This window comes from Oncorhynchus kisutch, linkage group LG1, assembly GCF_002021735.2.
Source record: "Oncorhynchus kisutch isolate 150728-3 linkage group LG1, Okis_V2, whole genome shotgun sequence".
Lineage (NCBI taxonomy): Eukaryota > Metazoa > Chordata > Actinopteri > Salmoniformes > Salmonidae > Oncorhynchus > Oncorhynchus kisutch.
Window position 1 is genome coordinate 58,879,025 of NC_034174.2, and position 22,574 is coordinate 58,901,598.

A 22,574-nucleotide genomic window follows, 5' to 3' on the forward strand; every position below is an offset into this window, starting at 1 on the left:
TATGGCCAATACACTGTCGAAATGCTTGCTGGGATACCTGTCATGGCGGCGTCCTGTGAAGGGTTGAAATGGATGTTTGATATCGCTGAACGTGTAATGCAAATGGGATTGAAAACCACATTAACAATGTGGTGAAACGGGGTAGCCTAAATCACAAGGTGAGTTCCTCGGATTTGTGTTATTGCTAGTGGGTAGCTAGCCACATAAAATCATGGCATCTAGCTAGCTAACTCCCCAAAATGACTCCAGCTAACTTACTATGAAGTCCACTGCAGTGAACTGTGGTGTTTTGGACACTGTCGCCACAGAGTTTGACAACCATATTTGCAGTCTCTGTTAACTGCAGTGTAACAGAACAATTTTGTACGGGCGTGGCTGAAGTGCGTCAAGGTTTGATTTGCCCGATAACCCGGTTAAAGTTTCCCATTTCCTCCATCTTTGAAGTGGGTGCAACAACACAAGCTGTGCTAAGGTCAACCACGTCTGTTGCGTTTCAGGTTCTTTTTTTCTAGTGTCTTCAGGCGTTCTACAAATCTTTGCAGCCTGACTGTAATAAAGACAATCTGGAACTCGATTTTATAATCGAGTTTTATAGCTCTATTTTTTTCAAATGTAATTTGTTCCTTAAACTAAATGGGCAAATTAGCTTCCCAGAAGTTACTGACCCTACCGTTACACTTGTTTACACTGAGCTGCACTGGAGTCAGAACGCAATCATGGTTACATTAAGACACAGTGGAGCCAGTGTGAGATGTGTCAGAAAACATACCTCAATGCAGGGCTGGAATATGTCACTGTACTTCAAATTTGATCTTTATCCGCACTGCTCCACCGAGAAGTTTGAAATACTGCACATTTTCGTGGAAAACCGTCCCTTTCGTCCTCATGTTAGTTAATAGTAGCCACTGCTGCCATTTTGGAATGGCAGTGTTAGCCAGTATGCAAAGTTGATATTCATATAATAAGGAATTCCCTTTGACCACGCCCACAAATTGGGGGAAAACAAACATTATTTCCAAATGACCCACATTGTAAAAGAGCCAACTTTGTGTTGATTTTTATGTTATACAGAAATAACAAAACATGGTGAAAACCTACGGTTCGTGATGCTCTCACATAGGGAAATAGAAGCACGGTGGCTTCAGGTTTTTCGATGTGGGAACCCACAGGCCCCTTTTCATAATGTTGCTAGCAAACCGCATGGAAAATGGTAGTTAACCTACTGTACAGCACGACTGCAGATGCCAATGTGAAATGAAAATAACAATTCTGTTTCTTTTAGCACTGAAATGAATCGGGCGACCTCCCTGATAAGGAGGGTGAGACTGATAACCCATACCGACCCTACACTGGTTGCAAACTACCTCCCTTTCCCTATCTTTGCTCCAGCTTGGACCCCTGCACCTCCACTGACCTGCCACCATGCCAGATTCCTTGCTACTAAGCAGGTGAGACATAGGGGCAAGTTTTGAGTTGAAGAAAAACATATTCAGACCCCTTGACTTCTTCCACATTTTGTTACGTTACTGCCTTATTCTATAATGTAAATTGTTTCCTCATCAATCTACACACAATCCACAATTAAAGCGAAAAATAGGTTTTGAGGAATGTTTATAAAAACAGATACCTTATTTACATAAGTATTCAGACCCTTTGCTATGACACTCAAAATTGAGATCAGGTGCATCCTGTTTCCATAGATCATCCTTGAGATGTTTATACAACTTGATTGGAGTCCACCTGTGGTAAATACGATTGATTGGACATGATTTGGAAAGGTACACACCTGTCTATATAAGGTCCCACAGTTGACAGTGCATGTCAGAGCAAAACCAAGCCATGAGGTTGAAGGAATTGCCGTAGAGCTCCGAGACAGGATTGTGTCGAGGCACAGATCTGGGGCATTGAAGGTCCCCAAGAACACAGTGGTGTCCAATGCAAGAAGTTTGGAACCACCAAGACCAAGAAGTTTGGAACCACCAAGACTCTTCCTATAGCTGGTCGCCTGGCCAAACAGCAATCAGGGGAGAAGGGTCTTGGTCAGGGAGGTGACCAAGAACCCAATGGTCACTGACTGAGCTCCAGTTCCTCTGTGCTGTGGAGATGGTTGTCCTTATGGAAGGTTCTCCCATCTTTGCTGCACTCCACCAACCAGGCCTTTAGTAGAGTGGCCAGATGGAAGCCACTCCTCAGTAAAAGGCATATGACAGCCCGCTTGGTTTGCCAAAAGACACCTAAAGGACTCTGACCATGAGAAATAATATTATCTTGTCTGTTGAAAGCAAGATTGAACTCTTTGGCCTGAATACCAAGCGTCACTTCTGGAGGAACCCTGGCACCATCCCTACAGTGAAGCATGGTGGTGGCAGCATCGTGCTGTGGGGATGTTTATCAGCAAGGACTGGGTGACTAGTCAGGATCAATGGAAAGATGAACAGAGCAAAGTACAGAGAGGTCCTTGATGAAATCTGCTCAGGACCTCAGACTGGGGCAAAGCTTCACCTTCCAACAGGACAACAACCCTAAGCACACAGCCAAGACAATGCAGGAGTGGCTTCGGGACAAGTCTCAATGTCCAGCCAGAACCCGGACTTCAACCTAATCTAACATCTCTGGAGAGACCTGAAAGTAGCTGAGCAGCGACGCTCCCTATCCAACCTGACCGGGTTTGAGAGGATCTGCAGAGAAGAATGGGAGAAATTCGCCAAGTAAAGTTGTGCCAAGCTTGTAGCGTCATTCCCAAGAAGACTCAATGCTGTAATTGCTGCTGAAGGGTCTTCAACAAAGTACTGAGTTAAGGGTCTGAATACTTATGTTAATGTCATATTTAAGTGTGTGGATTGATGATGGAAAAAAACAATCAATTTTTGAATAAGGTAACAAAATGTGGAAAAAGTCAAGGGGTCTGAATACTTTCCTAATGCACTGTAAATGCAAATGATAAATGTAATAGGCCTTGATCTCTATTGAAAATAGAGATCATGTGGTTGTGGTCTTTCCTTATGCTTTTAGATCCATTAACATTTTTTTTCATGTCTTTTTTTTCTAGGGTAAAGGCCATAGTAAAGTTCAGAAAGTCAAACCGAAGCAGGACAAACAGGAAGTAGAAATAAAGCAGAAGATGACAGTGTCTGCACTGGCTCAAGCTATGAACAAAGACTTTGGTAAGGCTGATTAAATGTAATGTATAATCATTCAATAGTCTTTAAAGTCATTATTTATTTTACTGAATTATGGTATGAAGTATTGAGTATGTTCCAAGGTGATTAAACTTGTCCAATAAGAAATGCTTGTTTTCGTTTTCCATTCCAAAACGTTTCGCTACGGTGTACACTAATGAATACAACGCAGGTCTGATATGTAGTACTGATTTGAACAGCGTACCATTTATTCCATAGATCATGTCTTTGAGGCTCTGCTCAACACCTCAGTGGACCTGGATTCCCTAGAGCCCCACTCTGTTCTGGAGGAGCAGTGGATCAAGGAGGTTGTGAAGAGGTCTGGGATGAAGTTCAAGTGGGCCAAGCTGGTGGAGTCCAAAGAGCGTGAGAACAAAGACACTCAGAGAAGGTAGAGGACCTGTCTTGTCGTCTGATTGTTAGAAGGGTGGTTAATAGAGTATTTTGGTTGACAGATGCTGGACATTTCAAAACAAAACCTCTTGAGAATTGGTTGTTGGCCATCTGTAGGCATTAGGGTAGAAAGGGCTCAGTACCATCCAGGTACTGACATTCCCATTCAAGCTCAAACCTGGATAAAACCCAAGTTATACCACCTGAATATGAACTTTTTTTTAAACATTTTATTATATTTAGAGTTTTTTTATTTTCACATGAATGAACATACAAAATAGAAGTTGCATCTGAATGTAAATCAATGTTTATTCTAGAGATCCACCAGATCCGGCCGTCCTGGTGTCTCGTCCTCCTGTCGTCACCATAATGGGCCACGTAGATCACGGAAAGACCACTCTGTTGGACAGCCTTAGGAAGAGCCAGGTGGCTGCGGGGGAAGCAGGGGGCATCACCCAGCACATTGGGGCCTTCCTGGGTAGGGAAACACCTAGACTCCACAAGAAGTTTTTTTTTTTTGTGGAATGTTTAGTGATCATAAAACTAGCTGCTAGTAGTAGTGAATCTTACAGAATCTAGCTGAATGAATCAAGGGAATCATATTAATATTGTATGAAAATGTTGACTAACACCGGAAGCTCCCCTCAGACCTGTCCCCATATCCACTCTTTGCTTGAGGCTTGAGACCACCTGTCGATGCAGATCATTGCAAGGCTAAACTGTAAAAGTTATTTCTCAACCTGGTGTTATGATGCCTCATAGCAATACATATTTTGAATATACCAAATTTCTCGGTGAGGTTAGATTTATCTTCACAGATTTCAGAAGGTTCCATCCTGATTTCTCTCTGCAGTTCAACTTCCTTCGGGGGAAAAGATCACCTTCTTGGACACCCCAGGGCACGCAGCCTTCTCCGCCATGAGGGCCCGTGGAGCTTTGGCCACAGACATTGTCATCCTGGTTGTTGCTGCAGATGACGGAGTCATGAAGCAGACGATTGAATCCATCCTACATGCCAAAAAAGCCCAAGGTACTGTCATATTTCATATTGGTATTTCTATGCAACTATAACACATTTTGGGTGACATCTTTGAGGGACATTAATATTTTTATAGATTAAATAACCCTAACTGTAGGGATTGATGGCATTCAATCCAAACTGCACCTGGCGATAGCATCATGTACAACACATATTCCTGCTGTTCACTTTAAATCTATATACACTGAACAGAAATATAATCGCAACATGTAAAGTTTGACCCATGTGTCATGAGCTGAAATAAAATATCCCAAAAATGTTCCATTCCATTTTGTACACATGTGTTTACATCCCTGTTAGTGAGCTCCTTTGCCAAGATCTTCCATCCACCTGAAATGTGTGGCATATCAAGAAGCTGATTACACAGGTGCACCTTGTGCTGGGGACAATAAAAGACCACTCTGAAATATGCCATTTTGTCACACAACACAATGTTACAGATGTCTCAAATTGAGGGTGCGAGCAATTGGCATGTTGACTGCAGGAATGTCCACCAGAGCTGTTACCAGATAATTGAATGTGCATTTCTCTACCATGAGCCGCCCCCAATGTCGTTTTAGAGAATTTGACAGTACGTCCGACCGGCCTCACAACCACAGACCACGTGTATGGCTTCGTATGGGCGACGTCAACGTTGTGAATAGGGTGCCCCATGGTGGGGTTATGGTATGGGTAGGCAATAAGCTACAGACAATGAACACAATTGCATTTTATCGATGGCAATTTGAATGCACAGAGATACCATGGCGATGTCCTGAGGCCCACTGTCGTCCCATTCATCCGCCACCATTATCATTATGTTTCAGTATGATAATGCACAGTCTCATGTCGCAAGGATCTGTACACAATTCCTGGAAGCTGAAAATGTCCCAGTTCTTCCATGGCCTGCATACTCACCAGACATCACCCATTGAGCATGTTTGGGATGCTCTTCATCGACGTGTACGACGGCGCGTTCCACTTCCTGCCAATATCCAGCGACTTCGCACTACCATTGAAGAAGAGTGGGACAATATTCCACTGGCCACAATCAACAGCCTGATCAACTCTATGTGAAGGTGTCGTGCTGCATGAGGCAAATGGTGGTCACACAAGATACTGGCTTGTTTTCTGATCCATGCCACTATTTTTTCTTTTTTGGGGGGGTATCTGGGACCAACAGATACATGTCTGTATTCTCAGTCATGTGAAATCCATTGATTAGGACTTAATGAATTTCATTCGACTGATTTCCTTATATGAACTGTAACTCAGTAAAATCTTTGAATTTGTTGCATATTGTGTTTTTTATATTTTTGTTCAGTATAAATCATCACTGCCTTTTCATGGCTAACGAGACGTTTCAAGAGATAACATTGTTGGTCTGAACAAGGCTCCCAATGAGCTCATTTAATGATAGTTCATTATTGTATGCCTTTTAATAATAATAAGCAATAAGCATTTCTCAACGGCTGGCCATGCCTTCCGCCTGGCTACTTCAACCTCGGCCAACATCTCCGCCCCCCCCCCCCCCCCCCCCCGCAGCTCCTCGCCCAAGCCTCTCCAGGTTCTCCTTCACCCAAATCCAGATAGCAGATGTTCTGAAAGAGCTGCAAAACCTGGACCTGTACAAATCAGCTGGGCTTGACAATCTGGACCCTCTATTTCTGAAACTATCTGCCACCATTGTCGCAACCCCTATTACCAGCCTGTTCAACCTCTCTTTCATATCGTCTGAGATCCCCAAGGATTGGAAAGCTGCCGCAGTCATCCCCCTCTTCAAAGGGGGAGACACCCTGGACCCAAACTGTTACAGACCTATATCCATCCTGCCCTGCCTATCTAAGGTCTTCGAAATCTGGTTTCCGAGCCGGTCATGGGTGCACCTCAGCCACACTCAAGGTACTAAACGATATCATAACCGCCATCGATAAAAGACAGTACTGTGCAGCCGTCTTCATCGACCTTGCCAAGGCTTTCGACTCTGTCAATCACCATATTCTTATCGGCAGACTCAGGAGCCTCGGTTTTTCGGATGACTGCCTTGCCTGGTTCACCAATTACTTTGCAGACAGAGTTCAGTGTGTCAAATCGGAGGGCATGCTGTCCGGTCCTCTGGCAGTCTCTATGGGGGTGCCACAGGGTTCAATTCTCGGGCCGACTCTTTTCTCTGTGTATATCAATGATGTTGCTCTTGCTGCGGGCGATTCCCTGATCCACCTCTACGCAGACGACACCATTCTATATACTTTCGGCCCGTCTTTGGACACTGTGCTATCTAACCTCCAAACAAGCTTCAATGCCATACAACACTCCTTCCGTGGCCTCCAACTGCTCTTAAACGCTAGTAAAACCAAATGCATGCTTTTCAACCGGTCGCTGCCTGCACCCGCATGCCCGACTAGCATCACCACCCTGGATGGTTCCGACCTAGAATATGTGGACGTCTATAAGTACCTAGGTGTCTGGCTAGACTGCAAACTCTCCTTCCAGACTCATATCAAACATCATCTCCAATCGAAAATCAAATCTTTCTATTCCACAACAAAGCCTCCTTCACTCACGCCGCCAAGCTTACCCTAGTAAAACTGACTATCCTACCGATCCTCGACTTCGGCGATGTCATCTACAAAATGGCTTCCAACACTCTACTCAGCAAACTGGATGCAGTCTATCACAGTGCCATCCGTTTTGTCACTAAAGCACCTTATACCACCCACCACTGCGACTTGTATGCTCTAGTCGGCTGGCCCTCGCTACATATTCGTCGCCAGACCCACTGGCTCCAGGTCATCTACAAGTCCATGCTAGGTAAAGCTCCGCCTTATCTCAGCTCACTGGTCACGATGGCAACACCCATCCGTAGCACGCGCTCCAGCAGGTGTATCTCACTGATCATAAAGCCAACACCTCATTTGGCCGCCTTTCGTTCCAGTACTCTGCTGCCTGTGACTGGAAAGAATTGCAAAAATCGCTGAAGTTGGAGACTTATCTCCCTCACCAACTTCAAACATCAGCTATCTGAGCAGCTAACCGATCGCTGCAGCTGTACATAGTCTATTGGTAAATAGCCCACCCTTTTTCACCTACCTCATCCCCATACTGTTTTTATTTATTTACTTTTCTGCTCTTTTGCACACCAATATCTCTACCTGTACATGACCATCTGATCATTCATCACTCCAGTGTTAATCTGCAAAATTGTAATTATTTGCCTACCTCCTCATGCCTTTTGCACACATTGTATATAGACTCCCCCTTTGTTTTCTACTGTGTTATTGACTTGTTAATTGTTTACTCCATGTGTAACTCTTTGTTGTCTGCTCACACTGCTATGCTTTATCTTGGCCAGGTCGCAGTTGCAAATGAGAACTTGTTCTCAACTAGCCTACCTGGTTAAATAAAGGTGAAATAATTTTTTTTTTTTTTAAATGTACCTGAATAGTAAAATTGGTGGGTGGGGTTTTGGTGTATCTGCAGTGCCAATCATTGTGGCAGTGAACAAGTGTGACAAGCATCAAGCTGACCCAGCGCGTGTGAAGCAGGAACTACTATCCCATGATGTGGTATGCGAGGAGTATGGAGGAGAAGTTCAGGCTATCCACGTTTCTGCCCTGAAGGTGAGTTCCTCATCCATAGGAAGGAGGTTTACTTTTTTAATATATCATTGAATATATAAAATGGACTCATTTCCATTGTTCTCATTTATTACAGCAGACCAGGTGGGAAACAAAATGTCAGACATTTAGCAAGCCTAATGTGTGTGTGTGTGTGTGTGTGTGTGTGTGTATATATGCATATGTTTGTTAATTGGATTCTTTCCCTTGTCTCATCTTGGGGGTTAGGACAGTCCGCCAAACATGGTCCAGCCTTAATACAAACACTACTGCCCACTTAAGTCATTCCTGTAATGTGCTTATTATGCATTTGTCACTGTCTGTTTTTGTCACGCAATAGTTGTCTAAAGTTGGTAAATGTGGATAAAACTGTCTGGCCCCAGCCTAATTCACCTATTTGTGCAAGTCGGTGCATAATGCCAAAGCCATGAAATTAAAGAACAACAATATGATTCCATAGGGGGACAATCTGCTGGAGCTGGCAGAGGCCACGGTGACCCTGGCGGAGGTGATGGAGCTGAAGGGTGACCCGACAGGCCTAGTGGAGGGCACCATTATCGAGAGCCGCTCGGATAAGGGCAAGGGGTGCGTCTCCCCATGGCACAGCCACAGATGAGAGCATGAGCTTAGCATTTGTTTGTTGGAATGGTTGCACCAAGCCTTCTAGCTCGATTTAATCGGGTTACAAAACTGCCAACATTCACACAAAATCACAACCTAAAAGCATTATATTCTCAAATGCATATAATTCATTACAATTTGAGTGAAGTTATTGGAGTAACGGAAATTAAAAATAGCTTTGGTAAACATTTCAAATGTTTAAACTATTTTTAAATGAATGTCAGTTCAATAAGATGCTGCTTACAAATACATTTTTACAAATGATTTCCTGTTTTGCAGGCCAGTTACGACAGCAATTGTCCAGCGAGGCACGTTAAAAAAGGGCTGCACTTTGGTTGCGGGGAAGACATGGGCCAAGGTGCGCTTCTTGTTTGACGAGAACAACTGCACAGTGAAGGAAGCTGGGCCGAGCACTGCTGTGGAGATAGTGGGGTGGAAGGAGCTCCCCTCTGCCGGCGAGGAGATCCTGGAAGTAGAGTCTGAGGTAATCTCTCCTGGACAGACATAACATAAATGTAACGTCTATCCTAAGACAGTGAGATGAGGAACAATTGTTCCTGTGCACCTATTTACGGTGTACCTCTCCCCGAGAGAGACAGCGTTTCGGCAAGATTTTGATTGTGGGTTGCCGAGATTAAGTCTGAGGTGACATATATTGCATTATTAGAAGAGTAGATGAATTCTAAAGCCTGTGTGATTCAGCCAACTCCGAATGTGGTAGTCATACAACCCAGCCTCAAAGCAATATCTGGACGTTTTTATTTATTTATGAGAATGAGGAGTAGTACAGTTGGAATAGGCCTTATCTGATTCATTAATTGCCTTCAGACACGATCCAATACCATGCATTGTTGACGTGTCACGTATGCAACCGGCCAAGTCAATCCTTGTGTTGACAACTCCCACTTCAATTTGCAGTGAAGATTGTTTAATAACGCTAATGTCAGTTCTAAAACGGCTTGTTTGGATCCTGGATGTTGATTGGACAAGCAGAGTTCCATGCCGCGCTGTATTGGCCGTCACAGGTGCACCATAGATACACACGGCGAGGCATGGCTTAGTGTGACCACGCCTCAGAGCAGAGTACGGACGTAGGGTACTCCCATGTAATTAGCCTAACTTTGCCGTCAACCTAAGCAAACTACTGACACTTTTTGGTAGTTTCAATAAACATTTTCAGTAGATTCATTATTAACATAATTCGCTGTCACAACAAGTGATTTGAGTGATATTTATTCTGCCACTCTGCGTTACCCGACCTGCTAACATTGACCGTAAACCTGTCACGTTATACTTACGTCACTGTTTGTTTACCCCTAGCTTTTTCGCCGGTTAGCCCGCTGGCTAGAGAGAGAAGTTCATCTCAATCTAATTCGCTAGTTTTAGATCTGCCAAATAACTACTTCCAGTCTTTTTGCCTTAGTCAGTGCATTCAACTAAGTTTAGTTTATCACTGTGTAATGTTGATGTTCCCTCTGCACAAAGCAGCATAAAACATAAGGCTAGTCATCATACACTGATAAAATATTCAAATCAAATGTATTTATAAAGCCCTTCTTACATCAGCTGATATCTCAAAAGTGCTGTACAGAAACCCAGCCTAAAACCCCAAACAGCAAGCAATGCAGGTGTAGAAGCACGGTGGCTAGGAAAAACTCCCTAGAAAGGCCAGAACCTAGGAAGAAACCTAGAGAGGAACCAGGCTATGCCGGGTGGAGATTATAACAGAACATGGCCAAGATGTTCAAATGTTCATACATGACCAGCATGGTCAAATAATAGGTCTGGGACAGGTAGCACATGGTGAACAAGTCAGGATTCCATAGCCGCAGGCAGAACAGTTGAAACTGGAGCAGCAGCACGGCCAGGCGGACTGGGGACAGCAAGGAGTCATCAGGCCAGGTAGTCCTGAGGCATGGTCCTAGGGCCCAGGTCCTCCCAAGAGAGAGAGAGCATACTTAAATTCACACAGGACACTGGATAAGACAGGAGAAATCCTCCAGATATAACAGACTGACCCTAGCCCCCCAACACAAACTACTGCAGCATAAATATTGGAGGCTGAGACAGGAGGGGTCTGGAGACACTGGGGCCCCATCCAACGATACCCCTGGACAGGGCCAAACAGGCAGGATATAACCCCACCCACTTTGCCAAAGCACAGCCCACACACCACTAGAGGGATATCTTCAACCACCAACCTACCATCCTGAGACAAAGCCAAGTATCGCCCACAAAGATCTCCGCCACGGCCAACCCGGACAGGAATATCACGTCAGTGACTCAACCCATTCAAGTGACGCACCCCTCCTAGGGACGGCATGGAAGAGCACCAGTAAGCCAGTGACTCAGCCCCTGTAATAGGGTTAGAGGCAGAGAATCCCAGTGTAGAGAGGGGAACCGGCCAGGCGGAGACGGCAAGTGCCTTTCCGTTCACCCTCACACTCCTGGGCCAGATTACACTCAATCATAGGACCTACTGAATAGATGAGTCTTCAATAAAGATTAAAGGTTGAGACAGAGTCTGCGTCTCTCACATGGGTAGGCAGACCATTCCATAAAAATGGTGCTCTATAGGAGAAAGCCCTGCCTTCAGCTGTTTGCTTAGAAATTCTAGGGACAGTAAGGAGGCCAGAGTCTTGTGACCATAGCGTGTAGGTATGTATGGCAGGACCAAATCGGAAAAAGATAGGTAGGAGCAATCCCATGTAATGGTTTGTAGGTTAGCAGTAAAACCTTGAAATCAGCCCTTGCCCTAGCACTGGTGTAATATGATCACATTCTTTGGTTCTAGTCAAGAGTCTAGCAGCCATGTTTAACACTAACTCAAGTTTATTTAGTGCTTTATCCGGGTAGCCGGAAAGTAGAGCATTGCAGTAGTCTAACCTAGAAATGACACAAGCATGGATTAATTTTTCTGTGTCATTATGGACAAAGTTTCAGATTTTTTGCAGTTATGTAGATGGAAGAAAGCTGTCCTTGAAACAGTCTTGATATGTTCGTCAGAAGAGAGATCATGGTCCAGAGTAACGTATTGTCTTTCCTTACTTATTACTGGTAATGCCCCAATTCAGACTTACAAGCATATCTCAGACCATAGTCACTTTTGAGCTCTGAGTTATGTTTTTGTCTCGTCTGTTAATATATCTGTTGTGACACCATATTACCCCATTCTATCGATCTTTATCCACTCAACTATAGAAAAGAGCAAGGGAGGTGGTGGACTGGCGGTGCTACCAGGAGGAACAGGACAAACTGAAGGAGGACATGCAAGCCATTGAGGTAAAGCAACGGGAGCACCATGAGAGCTATAAGAAGGAGCGAGAGCCCCTGGCCCACCTCAGCTGGAGGCAAAGGAAGTCTGCTCTGTACAAGGCCAACAAAAAGCTCATGGCCATGCGGCCCAGCGAGAAGTTGGAGTCCCAAGAGCTCTCCCTACCACTCATTGTCAAAGGTGACTAGATCAATGAATTAATCTGAATGACTCAATGACATGGCTAGACAATCCAATTACAGAACAGAATAGAAATGCTCCTAACTAAAATCATATTTCAATATTTATATTAAATTCATCATGAAATAACTAAATTAATCACAAAATATAAAAAAATAATGCCATGAATAATTCTAATAAAGCATATGCCATTTCATACCGACTTGTCTTTTGCCACTGCAGGTGATGTGGATGGCTCTGTCGAGGCTATCCTGAACATCTTGGAGAGCTACGATGCGCATCACCAGTGCCAGATGGAGGTGGTCCACTTTGGCATCGGAGATGTTTCCGAGAACGATCTCAACCTGGCCGAGACCTTCTCAGGTGCATCCTCCACACATCACACCATGTCATTGAAAAGGGAGATGTTTGGTCTCCATAGAAGACTGAAATGCCGGCATCACTGCTGTAGTTAGAATGCCCCATGAGTACATTCTAACTGTCTTCAGAGTTATTATCCAATACTCAACTTAAAACACATCTGGTTTACTTTCACTTCAACAAACTTTCTTTGTAATGATTTTAACCCTTTACACTCATGGGAATTGGCCTATATGGATAGGCCTAAATGGAAGTGTTTCTTACAGAATACATTTGAATGGTATAAGCATGATAGCAATTAAAAGGGAACATTTTGGTGATTATGGGGAAATTATTAGACCAGTCTAGGACATAATAATTCACCTGACAAAAGACTGAATCCAAACATGACACTGTTGATTGTATGTGTATTTTACATTTACTGTACTTTTCACAGCATTAGCCAATAACGAAATCTGAAAATACTCTGGATACATTCAGTAACATAATAAGAATATTAATTGAAATGGTGGAGTAGGTGCAACATAAGACAATAAGGGTTAGAGTGAGAGGACTAACTGGTGTCTCTGACGTGACCACACACTTCTCCAAAGTAATTTCAATGCACTTCCATGACTCAAGAGTCTTCAACTATAAGGTCGTTTTTTTGAGCTCTCCTAGCTGTGCTGTTGAAGATCTAGCACAAGCATACTTGTTTTGTTTGGAACACAACCCTGCATCCCCGCCGTCACACAATTACTGTTTACACAATCCAAAAACTGACCATTTTATAAATCGCCGAAAGCAAACATGACTAGCTAAGGTATGAAATACGATCTTACAGTGTTAGACTTTCACAAGGCAGTTCAGAGAAACATAACCTAATTTTGGTGAGCATAGTAAGGAGTCATGAGTGCTGTCAGGTGTGTGTTCCGCAGCAAATTTTCTTCACAATAGACAAACAGGCTCATTCTGTTCAGAACAACCCAGGGTATGACGCCATGTAATCTTCTAACTACATCAAACATGGTGATCATAAATATATATGACATGAGTTTTATGATATGGAAATGTCAAGTGCACATTTGAACTCCATTGGAGGGATGGGGGCAACTTCTTGTCACGTGCAGTACTCATGTTCAGAATGGCTGTCAGTCGAAACCAATACAGCGCTGTGAAGCCTGAGCTCTGTCATTTAGAATATTTTACTGAATAGCCAATTTAGGCGCTTCTGTGCCCAAATGTGCCATTTTTCAACCCGTCTACGGGTACAAGTTTAAAGGGCTGTGTTTTAACCAGTTAAATATAATCTAAATATTATTTCCCTCACATTCCATTGTTTAATGTCCCTTCAAGCATGTGCTCTTATATCCCCTCAATCTGTCTGCTTACCTGTTATATAAGTGTTTTATTATATCCCCTATATTAACACTTTTGAAAATGAAAGATAAGTTTATTGGTAACTAATGTTTTAAGATCTTTTTTTATTTTATGTTGACAAATGTTTTGTTTATTGTTATAGTAACACTTGCTATTTCTTCCCATGACCAGGCACCATATACGGCTTCAATGTGGGTGTCAATAAGTCCATTCAGCAGATGGCCACTAAGAAAGGCATCATGCTAAAGATGCACAAAGTTATCTACAAACTCATCGACGACCTAAAGGACGAGCTGAGCAGTAAACTCCCTCCGTCTGTGAAGGAGAATGTGATCGGTGTGTGTGTGGTATTTTAATTTAATAAATCAGGGTAGTCAACACAGGCAATTGTTACCGAGTTTTCTTGGGAGTCCTGGGATACATCGAATCAATAAACGTACACATGACATAGTAATTGTCAAAAATGACATACTCTAGTGGTCAAATAAATTGGCACTTTTGCAATGGAGCAGAATATTCAGTTTTCTCTTTCAAAACATGTCATATGGCTATTTTTACTGTGTAGGCACCTGCAATTGACACAGGTGAGGTAAATTATACCCTTAACAAGAATCACTTAAGTCTCCAACCAGATTAATTTGAATTCTGAGTAATTCAGTTCAGGACATTTTTTTCTTCTTTGAATTGAAAAAATGTTCTGTAACTTTTTGGGCATTCTATGCAGTTGTAAATCAAACGCATACACGTGGGAACACAAAGTTTTCCCCATTTCAACTTATTTTAGAAGAAATAGTGAATCATGCAAGGATATGTATTCCTGTATATCGGTAGTGTTAGTTGCTTTGTTTGCTGGTTTGCATGCAGTTTAAAAACACTGGATAACTGTCTTTTCACTAAACTGGGAATAGACTGTGCTAGAAACCCTAATGTAATTGTTTGCATCTCACACAGTTTGGGTTACTGTTTTGAAACCCAGTTCTGACGGGTGAAAAAGAGAGAAAAAATCTGGTGGTAGTGATCTTAACTTAACCCCCTAAACTGCTTATTGGGCGCTGCTTGTGGCTGCCCTCTGCTCCAGCCTCTTCAACCTAATGTGTGTTTGTGTAGCGGAGGGGTTAGGTACAGCAGAAGACCGATTTCCATCTCGTATGGATTGAAAGTATTTTTCTTCGTCTTCTCTTTCTAGGGGAGGCATCTGTCCTGGCCATGTTTGACGTGACTGTTGGGAAGAAGAAAGTGCCTGTCGCCGGCTGTAGAGTTCAGAAGGGTCAGCTAGATAGAAAGATGAAGTTCCGACTGGTCCGAGACCGAGACGTCATCTGGGAGGGTAAGCAAGATCGCGTGAAGACCTACTACCATACCGAATAGCTAAAGGGAATGTCACTCATCCGGGATCCTTACTGAGGTTCAATATCTAGCTGATACTTTTAAATACATTAAAAAACAGGAGATGCCAACACCTCTGGTTCCATGGTTGCCATGGCACTGTAGCCCAGGCAGAGAGCTCTGTAAATATTGTACATGTTTATTATTATTTATTTTTTTGTGCATTTCTTAAATGTATTTTGGGGGGGATTTGGCTGCTCTAGGGTTTGATCACTATATACTGTGGACTCTCAGACTTGCAGGATTGTGATAAAGTCCATATTTGGGCTTGTTAGCTAGCTAGCTTGCTGTTTGGATCAAAATAATGTGACTTTTTGTTTAATCTGTTTGGAAGTATTACAACAAGGATTGCATGCTGTGTCCAGAGATAGCTGAGGAAGTTCAGGGACTGTTCAGGGAATGCGCCTAACCACTGCCAAGATGTGGTGGCTTTTCATGCGTTTTTCAGACCTCCATCTCCATTTCTATTTTTTGTCTTTTACTTTTTATGCGCTTTGAGATTCTTTAAAGCACTATACAAGTTCCAAAATATATGAATTATTATTAGATCTGTAACCCAAGTATGCCTAGTAGGCTAGGCTAGGTCTACTGTGTATCTTATGTTTGTACATTGTTTAAGCCATTTATTTAAGAGGACCACAATGGTAATAGTTTTTTTTGTGTCATCCCCAATTTTAAAAGCATTATCCACATGTGTGGTTGTATTGTGTTTTAAATGATCAAATATATCTAACCTTTTCCTTTATGAAATAGGATGTTATCTAAATGAGCACCTCATTCCATAGAAGCCTTTTAGGAGCGTCTGCATATCTACACTATACTTTCAAATATATATTTTTAAGTATGTGAAATTCTGTATTTACTATCAATGCTCCATACTGGTAATTAGTCAAACCGGTTGCTTAGTGTATACAGATGATATCATGTGATAAACCTGTGGCTTATTTTGTATGTACTCTGACGACGGGTCACCCTTATTCTTGAGTCGGTCACAAAAACATTTGGTGAAAGTTGGTTTCTTATTCTTGATTAGAGTGAAAACTGTGTGCGGTGTCTTGTATTACCTGCAGGCTCCTTGACAGCACTGAAGCACCACAAAGATGATGTCCAGATGGTGAAGACTGGGATGGAGTGTGGCCTCTCTGTGGATCAGGACATCGAGTTTAGACCTGGAGATGAAGTAGTGTGCTACGAAGAGACTGAGACGAGGCAAACAATTTCCTGGGATCCAGGATTTTAGGACATGCTATGGATATTGGCCTCATCAGGTGAAAAATCCATGATCTGAATTGATGGAGTATTATTTATGCTAGAGACGGTTGAGCATTCCAAGACTTCGCATTTACATGTAAAATTGTGAATGTCATGACTAATTGAATTTGAGGTGTTGTACTGACTGCTCTGCTTGATGTAATAAAATTGTTTCTAGTAAGATTTTATTTTTTTCAAGTGATATGAGCATTCAGTACTTGTATCTGTACCAGCTGTGACTTTATTTGTGTTCTACAATTGGACAGATTTTCTTTGCTTTGGGCTCACTGATTTTGAGTTAATATTCTATAAGAGGAACAGGAGCTCAAGCAGTGGAAAATTAGGTGCTGGTACTCAGCTCCAGTGAGCTCCTGCTCAAGTCAGGCACTGCATATACAGCACATAATTTTCCAAGAGACGAAGTGTAAATACGTATTACAATTTAAAAAATAATGTGCATATCGTTTAAGGTAATAAATATGCTGTTATGTTGAAAAGTTATGCACACACTACATGTAGAAGGGCCTAACTCCACTCACATCTCTCAGCTGTCTGTGCATTGCCCTGATAACTTTAGTTTCTGGCCATTTTTTTTAGCTTCTTTAAAAAATACACAACTGTAGTGTCCAAATGGGCCAGCATCCCTGTGGAACGCTCTACTTTGTAGAGTCTATGCCCTGTTGAATGCCCTGTTTCGCCCTTGTAAAAAAAATATTTAAAAAACGCAGCTCGTGAAACGCACACTAGGCACTCTGATTAGACCAGCAAGCTGTCAATCAACACAGGTCGGGTGAGCTAGCGAAGAGATTGCCGATTTGCTGTACAGCTATAGGATCGGGTGCAGCGCAAACTTCAAATTGTAGGAAGAGGGGATTGCCATAAATAAATATGCAGCTCCAGAAATTGGTCCCGGCGGGAGCGCAGGACACTGCTAGTTTAGCCAGCTAGTCCTAAGGAGGACTCCGTGTCCGTCGCTCCCGCCTGTCAGGAACGGATTTCTCCTGAACACAGCAGGCAGGAGCGACACTGTGTGCTAGCTAGTTAGTTTGCTAGCACAAAGTGTTGCCCCAGCCTCCCACCTGCTGTGCTAGCATAAGGAGGGGATGACCCATAGACTGTGTTCTTCGCCCCCCTGTCTGTTGGGCACTGTTTTCCCACATTTCTGTTAACGACGGTGAGGGCAGGTGGGAGCGAAGGACACTGTCTACCTGTATCGCTCCTGCTAGCTAGCAAGAATGACTGGTAGGTGGGGACGAAACAATTCAGATAATACTTTTATTGCCCGTTTCACCCACATTCAAAAGCGTCACACAAGCATGATCCAAAGATTAGGCAGAGACTCATTTAAAGGATAATAGTTGGGCCAAATTGAACCTCAAAATGTCATGGATGAGGAGGACAAGAGATCTCTTACCATTAAAGGCCTGGCTGGAAAACAGACAGTCCCTCAGAGATTTTTTAATAAGGACTCTTACCTTAGTTGTGGCCGGAGGGATGTCTGGGTCTTAGCCGAGTGAAAAGGGTCAAGAAGTAAGGTTGCTCTCATCTGGGTCACGGCACCAAATGTTGTTCACACTCATATTCGTCACGTGAAGGCTGAGCTTCTTCAACTTACTAAGATATTGCATAATTAGAATGCTATCTGAAAGCTGCTAATAAATTACCATTCACCATACTGTCAACACTCATTAAATGTGACCTCAACTGATAGACCCTGTCTTTGTTACTTTCACTAGTCTCCATATCTGTTTCCTTCAACTCAGATCCTTCTACTCTTTTCAATAGGAAAGCCCTCTCAATCACTACTGCTAATACACACAGATCACTTTCAAACAATGTTCTGCTTTTACCCCTATTGTACCAAGAGCTACAAACAAACAAAACATGATCATTTCTGTTCACTTGGATGCCACTGTCCCCTTTTCCTTTCTCCTTATTGGAAGTTATTATCTGTATTTTAGTCTACCCTAACAATGTTACTGTATATATTTATGACCAATTTCACTTTATTCTTCACACTCATTGAAAGTCCTGGGGTTGCTTCTCAGCCAAGGGAGTGGGCTCACTCAATTTTGCCTACTGGCAGCAATATCCTTGCCTGTGAAGCTGTTTTTGTGCAAAGCAATGATGACAGCATGTGTTTCCTTGCAGATAACCATGGTTGACAGAGGAAGAACAATGATTCCAAGCACCACCCTCCTTTTGAAGCTTCCAGTCTGTTATTTGAACTCAATCAGCATGACAGAGTGATCTCCAGCCTTGTCCTCGTCAACACTCACACCTGTGTTAATGAGAGAATCACTGACATGATGTCATCACTCTTCATAACATTCTGGAGTATATGCAAATTGCCATCATACAAACTGAGGCACCAGACTTTGTGAAAATTTATATTTGTGTCATTCTCAACTTTTGGCCACGACTGTCCACCAGGGTACATGTTTGTTAGCTATCTACTAGCCGATATTGCTACTCTGATGTACAGCAAACGTTTATGCTTGGTGTCTGCTAAATGGCTGGGACATTTTGGAGCACACTTATCTGTTAGACACATAAATGCATTATGTATTTTCTCTGTAAACTGATTTGCATTTCTGCGGTGAGGTGGGGCTAACTAAATGAGAAATGGCAATTCAGGAGAAATGGAAGTACAGCATACTTTGTGATATCAATGCCTTATTTTCGTACACTTTAAGATTGGGTATGCAACCAAGCTCACATGAAACCTGTGCAGGACCTTCAAGTTCTTCCACACCAATCTCAAAAAACAATTTCTGTATGGACCTCGCTTTGTGTACGGGGGCATTGTCATGCTGAAACAGGAAAGGGCCTTCCCCAAACTGTTGCCAGAAAGTTGGAAACACAGAATCGTCTAGGATGTGACTGTCTACTGTAGCATTAAGATTTCCCTTCACTGGAACTAAGGGGCCTAGCCCGAACCATGAAAAACAGCCCCACACCATTATTCCTCCTCCACCAAATTTTATAGTTGGCACTATTTTATAGAAGGTAGCATTCTCCTGGCATCCGCCAAACCCAGATTCGTCCGTCGGACTGACAGATGGTAAAGCATGATTCATCACTCCAGAAAACATGTTTCCACTGCTCCAGAGGCCAATGGCGGTGAGCTTTACACCACTCCAGCCGATGCTTGGCATTGCACGTGGTTAGGCTTGCGTGTGGCTGCTCTGCCATGGAAACCCATTTCATGAAGCTCACGATTAACAATTCTTGTGCTGACGTTGCTTCCAGAGGCAGTTTGGAACTTGGTAGTGAGTGTTGCAACCTGAGGACAGATGATTTTTCAGCACTCGACGGTCCCGTTCTGTGAGCTTGTGTGGCCTACCACTTCGGGGCTGAGCCGTTGTAGCTCCTTGATGTTTCCACTTCACAATAACAGCCCTTACAGTTGATCAGGGCAGCTCTAGCAGGGCAGAAATTTGACAAACTGACTTGTTGGAAAGGTGGCATCCTATGAAGGTGCCACGTTGAAAGTCAGAGCTTTTCAATAAGGCAATTCTACTGCCAATGTTTGTCAATGGAGATTGCATGGCTGTGTGCTCGGTTTTATACATCTGTCAGCAACGGTTGTGCCTGAAATAGCCAAATCCACTAATTTTAAGACGTTTCCACATACTTTTGTATAAAATAGTGTATGTAGGACGCGACCTGCAGGACTTTTTGCCACATTCAACATAAGCAAATCTATTTGTGACATCCCTTTCACAGACCCTCCTTCACAACCAGACAACCAACCATTCCACTACTGGAGTATCCCCAGCATCATTCAGGCTGGGATAACATTCCAGTTAGGTCTCTGGTATGCAAGCTGCATCTGCTGAGTGACTATACCGAACACACTTCATTTTAACGGGGAAAAGAGGGTTGCACATACAGTTGAAGTCGGAAGTTTACACAAACTTAGGTTGGAGTCACTAAAACTCGTTTTTCAACCACTCCACAAATTTCTTGTTAACAAACTATAGTTTGGGCAAGTTGTTTAGGACATCTACTTTGTGCATGACACAAGTCATTTTTCCAACAATTGTTTACAGACAGGTTATTTAACTTATAATTCACTGTATCACAATTCCAGTGGGTCAGAAGTTTACATATACACTAAGTTGACTGTGCCTTTAAAACAGATTGGAAAATTCCAGACTATTTTTTCATGGCTTTAGAAGCTTCTGATAGGCTAATTGACATCATTTGAGTCAATTGGAGGTAAACCTGTGGTTATATTTCAAGGCCTACCTTCAAACTATTTGCTTGACATCATGGGAAAATCTAAATAAATCAGCCAAGACCTCAGAAAAAGAATTTTAGACCTCCACAAGTCTGGTTCATCCTTGGGAGCAATTTCCAAACGCCTGAAGGTACCACGATCATCTGTACAAACAATAGTGCGCAAGTATAAACACTATGGGACACGCAGCTGTCATATTGCTCAGGAAGGAGACGCGTTCTGTATCCTAGAGAATAACGTACTTTGGTGTGAAAAGTGCAGATCAATCCCAGAACAACAGCAAAGGACCTTGTGAAGATGCTGGAGGAAACAGGTACAAAAGTATCTATATCCACAGTAAAACGAGTCCTATATCAACATAACCTGAAAGGCTGCTCAGCAAGGAAGAAGCCACTGCCATAAAAAAGACAGACTATGGTTTGCAACTGCACATGGGGACAAAGATTGTATTTTTTGGAGAAATGTCCTCTGGTCTGATGAAACAAAAATAGAACTGTTTGGTAATAATGACCATCGTTATGTTTGGAGGATAATGGGGGAGTCTTGCAAGCCGAAGAACACTATCCCAACCGTGAAGCATGGGGGTGGCAGCATCATGTTGTGGGGTGCTTTGCTGCAGGAAGGACTGGTGCACTTCACAAAATAGATGGCATAATTGAGGTAGGAAAATTATGTAGATATATTGAAGCAACATCTCAAGATATGAGTCAGGAAGTTGAAGCTTGGTTGCAAATGGGTCTTCCAAATGGACAATCACCCCAAGCATACTTCCAAAGTTGTGGCAAAATGGCTTAATGACAACAAAGTCAAGGTATTGGAGTGACCATCACAAAGCCCTGACCTCAATCCTATAGAAAATGTGTGGGCAGAACTGAAAAAGCTTGTGCGAGCAAGGAAGCCTACAAACCTGACTCAATTACACCAGCTCTGTCAGGAGGAATGGGCCAGAATTAACCCAATTTATTGTGAGAAGCTTGTGGAAGGCTACACGAAACATTTGACCCAAGTTAAACAATTTAAAGGCAATGCTACCAAACACTAATTGAGTGTATGTAAACTTCTGACCCAGTGGGAATGTGATGAAAGAAATAAAAGCTGAAATAAATCACTCTCTCTACTATTATTCTGACATTTCACATCCTAACTGACCTAAGACATGGAATTTTTACTAGGATTAAATGTCAGGAATTGTGAAAAAACTGAGTTGAAATGTATTTGGCTAAGGTGTATGTAAACTTCCGACTTCCACTGTATACACTACTATAGTAGCTGACTGTTGAATTATGGTTGCTTTCCTGTGACTTGGTTACGCTACTGTGTGCCTGTGTCAAGAAAGGCATGTTATTATATTTTGTGTCATTGCCCATTGTCGATATGCTGTAAGTGTGTGAATGAGATTAAAACATGAACACACATTGAAAACTAGTTGGCTTCGGCTGTTCAAACACAGAGGCATGGCAGTGCCACTCATAGTCCTACTTCCACTGAGTGTACAAAACCTTAAGACCACCCTCCTAGTATTGAGTGAAGTTTACATTCATCATAAATATTCATAGTTGATATTTCTGCATATTGTATCTTTGTGTTTACATATATCCATGCTTTAAGATGTCCTTTTTTGTGATCAAATTTTTATTGAGTTCACACAACAAATTATTTATACAAATTGAAAATAAAATCTGTGTTATAC

General features: G+C 42.6%; 1 protein-coding gene across 2 annotated transcripts; it reads left to right on the top strand.

Moving 5' to 3' along the window:
* The first annotated feature begins 1 nt into the window (after position 1).
* Positions 2 to 19,379, top strand: mtif2 (mitochondrial translational initiation factor 2). Of its 2 annotated transcripts, XM_020482544.2 has the most exons (15): positions 38 to 158; positions 1,283 to 1,448; positions 3,050 to 3,164; positions 3,399 to 3,570; positions 3,890 to 4,050; positions 4,426 to 4,602; positions 8,071 to 8,210; positions 8,668 to 8,792; positions 9,108 to 9,312; positions 12,030 to 12,282; positions 12,505 to 12,645; positions 14,173 to 14,337; positions 15,188 to 15,328; positions 16,458 to 16,655; positions 18,790 to 19,379. In XM_020482544.2, the coding sequence occupies exons 2-14, from the start codon at positions 1,290 to 1,292 to the stop codon at positions 16,625 to 16,627; spliced, it is 2,124 nt and encodes a 707-aa protein (XP_020338133.1). In that variant the 5' UTR covers positions 38 to 158; positions 1,283 to 1,289; the 3' UTR covers positions 16,628 to 16,655; positions 18,790 to 19,379. The 2 variants fall into 2 exon arrangements, with proteins under 2 accessions (XP_020338124.1, XP_020338133.1); XM_020482535.2 differs by lacking the exon at positions 18,790 to 19,379 and having other exon boundaries at positions 2 to 158; positions 16,458 to 18,346.
* Positions 19,380 to 22,574: the final 3,195 nt, after the last annotated feature.

Excerpts from the sequence above, each read along its gene's own strand:
- mtif2 (XM_020482535.2), top strand. The coding sequence starts at position 1,290 with ATGAATCGGGCGACCTCCCTGATAAGGAGGGTGAGACTGATAACCCAT. Across the intron at positions 8,211-8,667 it reads TCCACGTTTCTGCCCTGAAG|GGGGACAATCTGCTGGAGCT; the intron begins GTGAGTTCCTCA and ends ATGATTCCATAG. Across the intron at positions 12,646-14,172 it reads CCTGGCCGAGACCTTCTCAG|GCACCATATACGGCTTCAAT; the intron begins GTGCATCCTCCA and ends TCCCATGACCAG.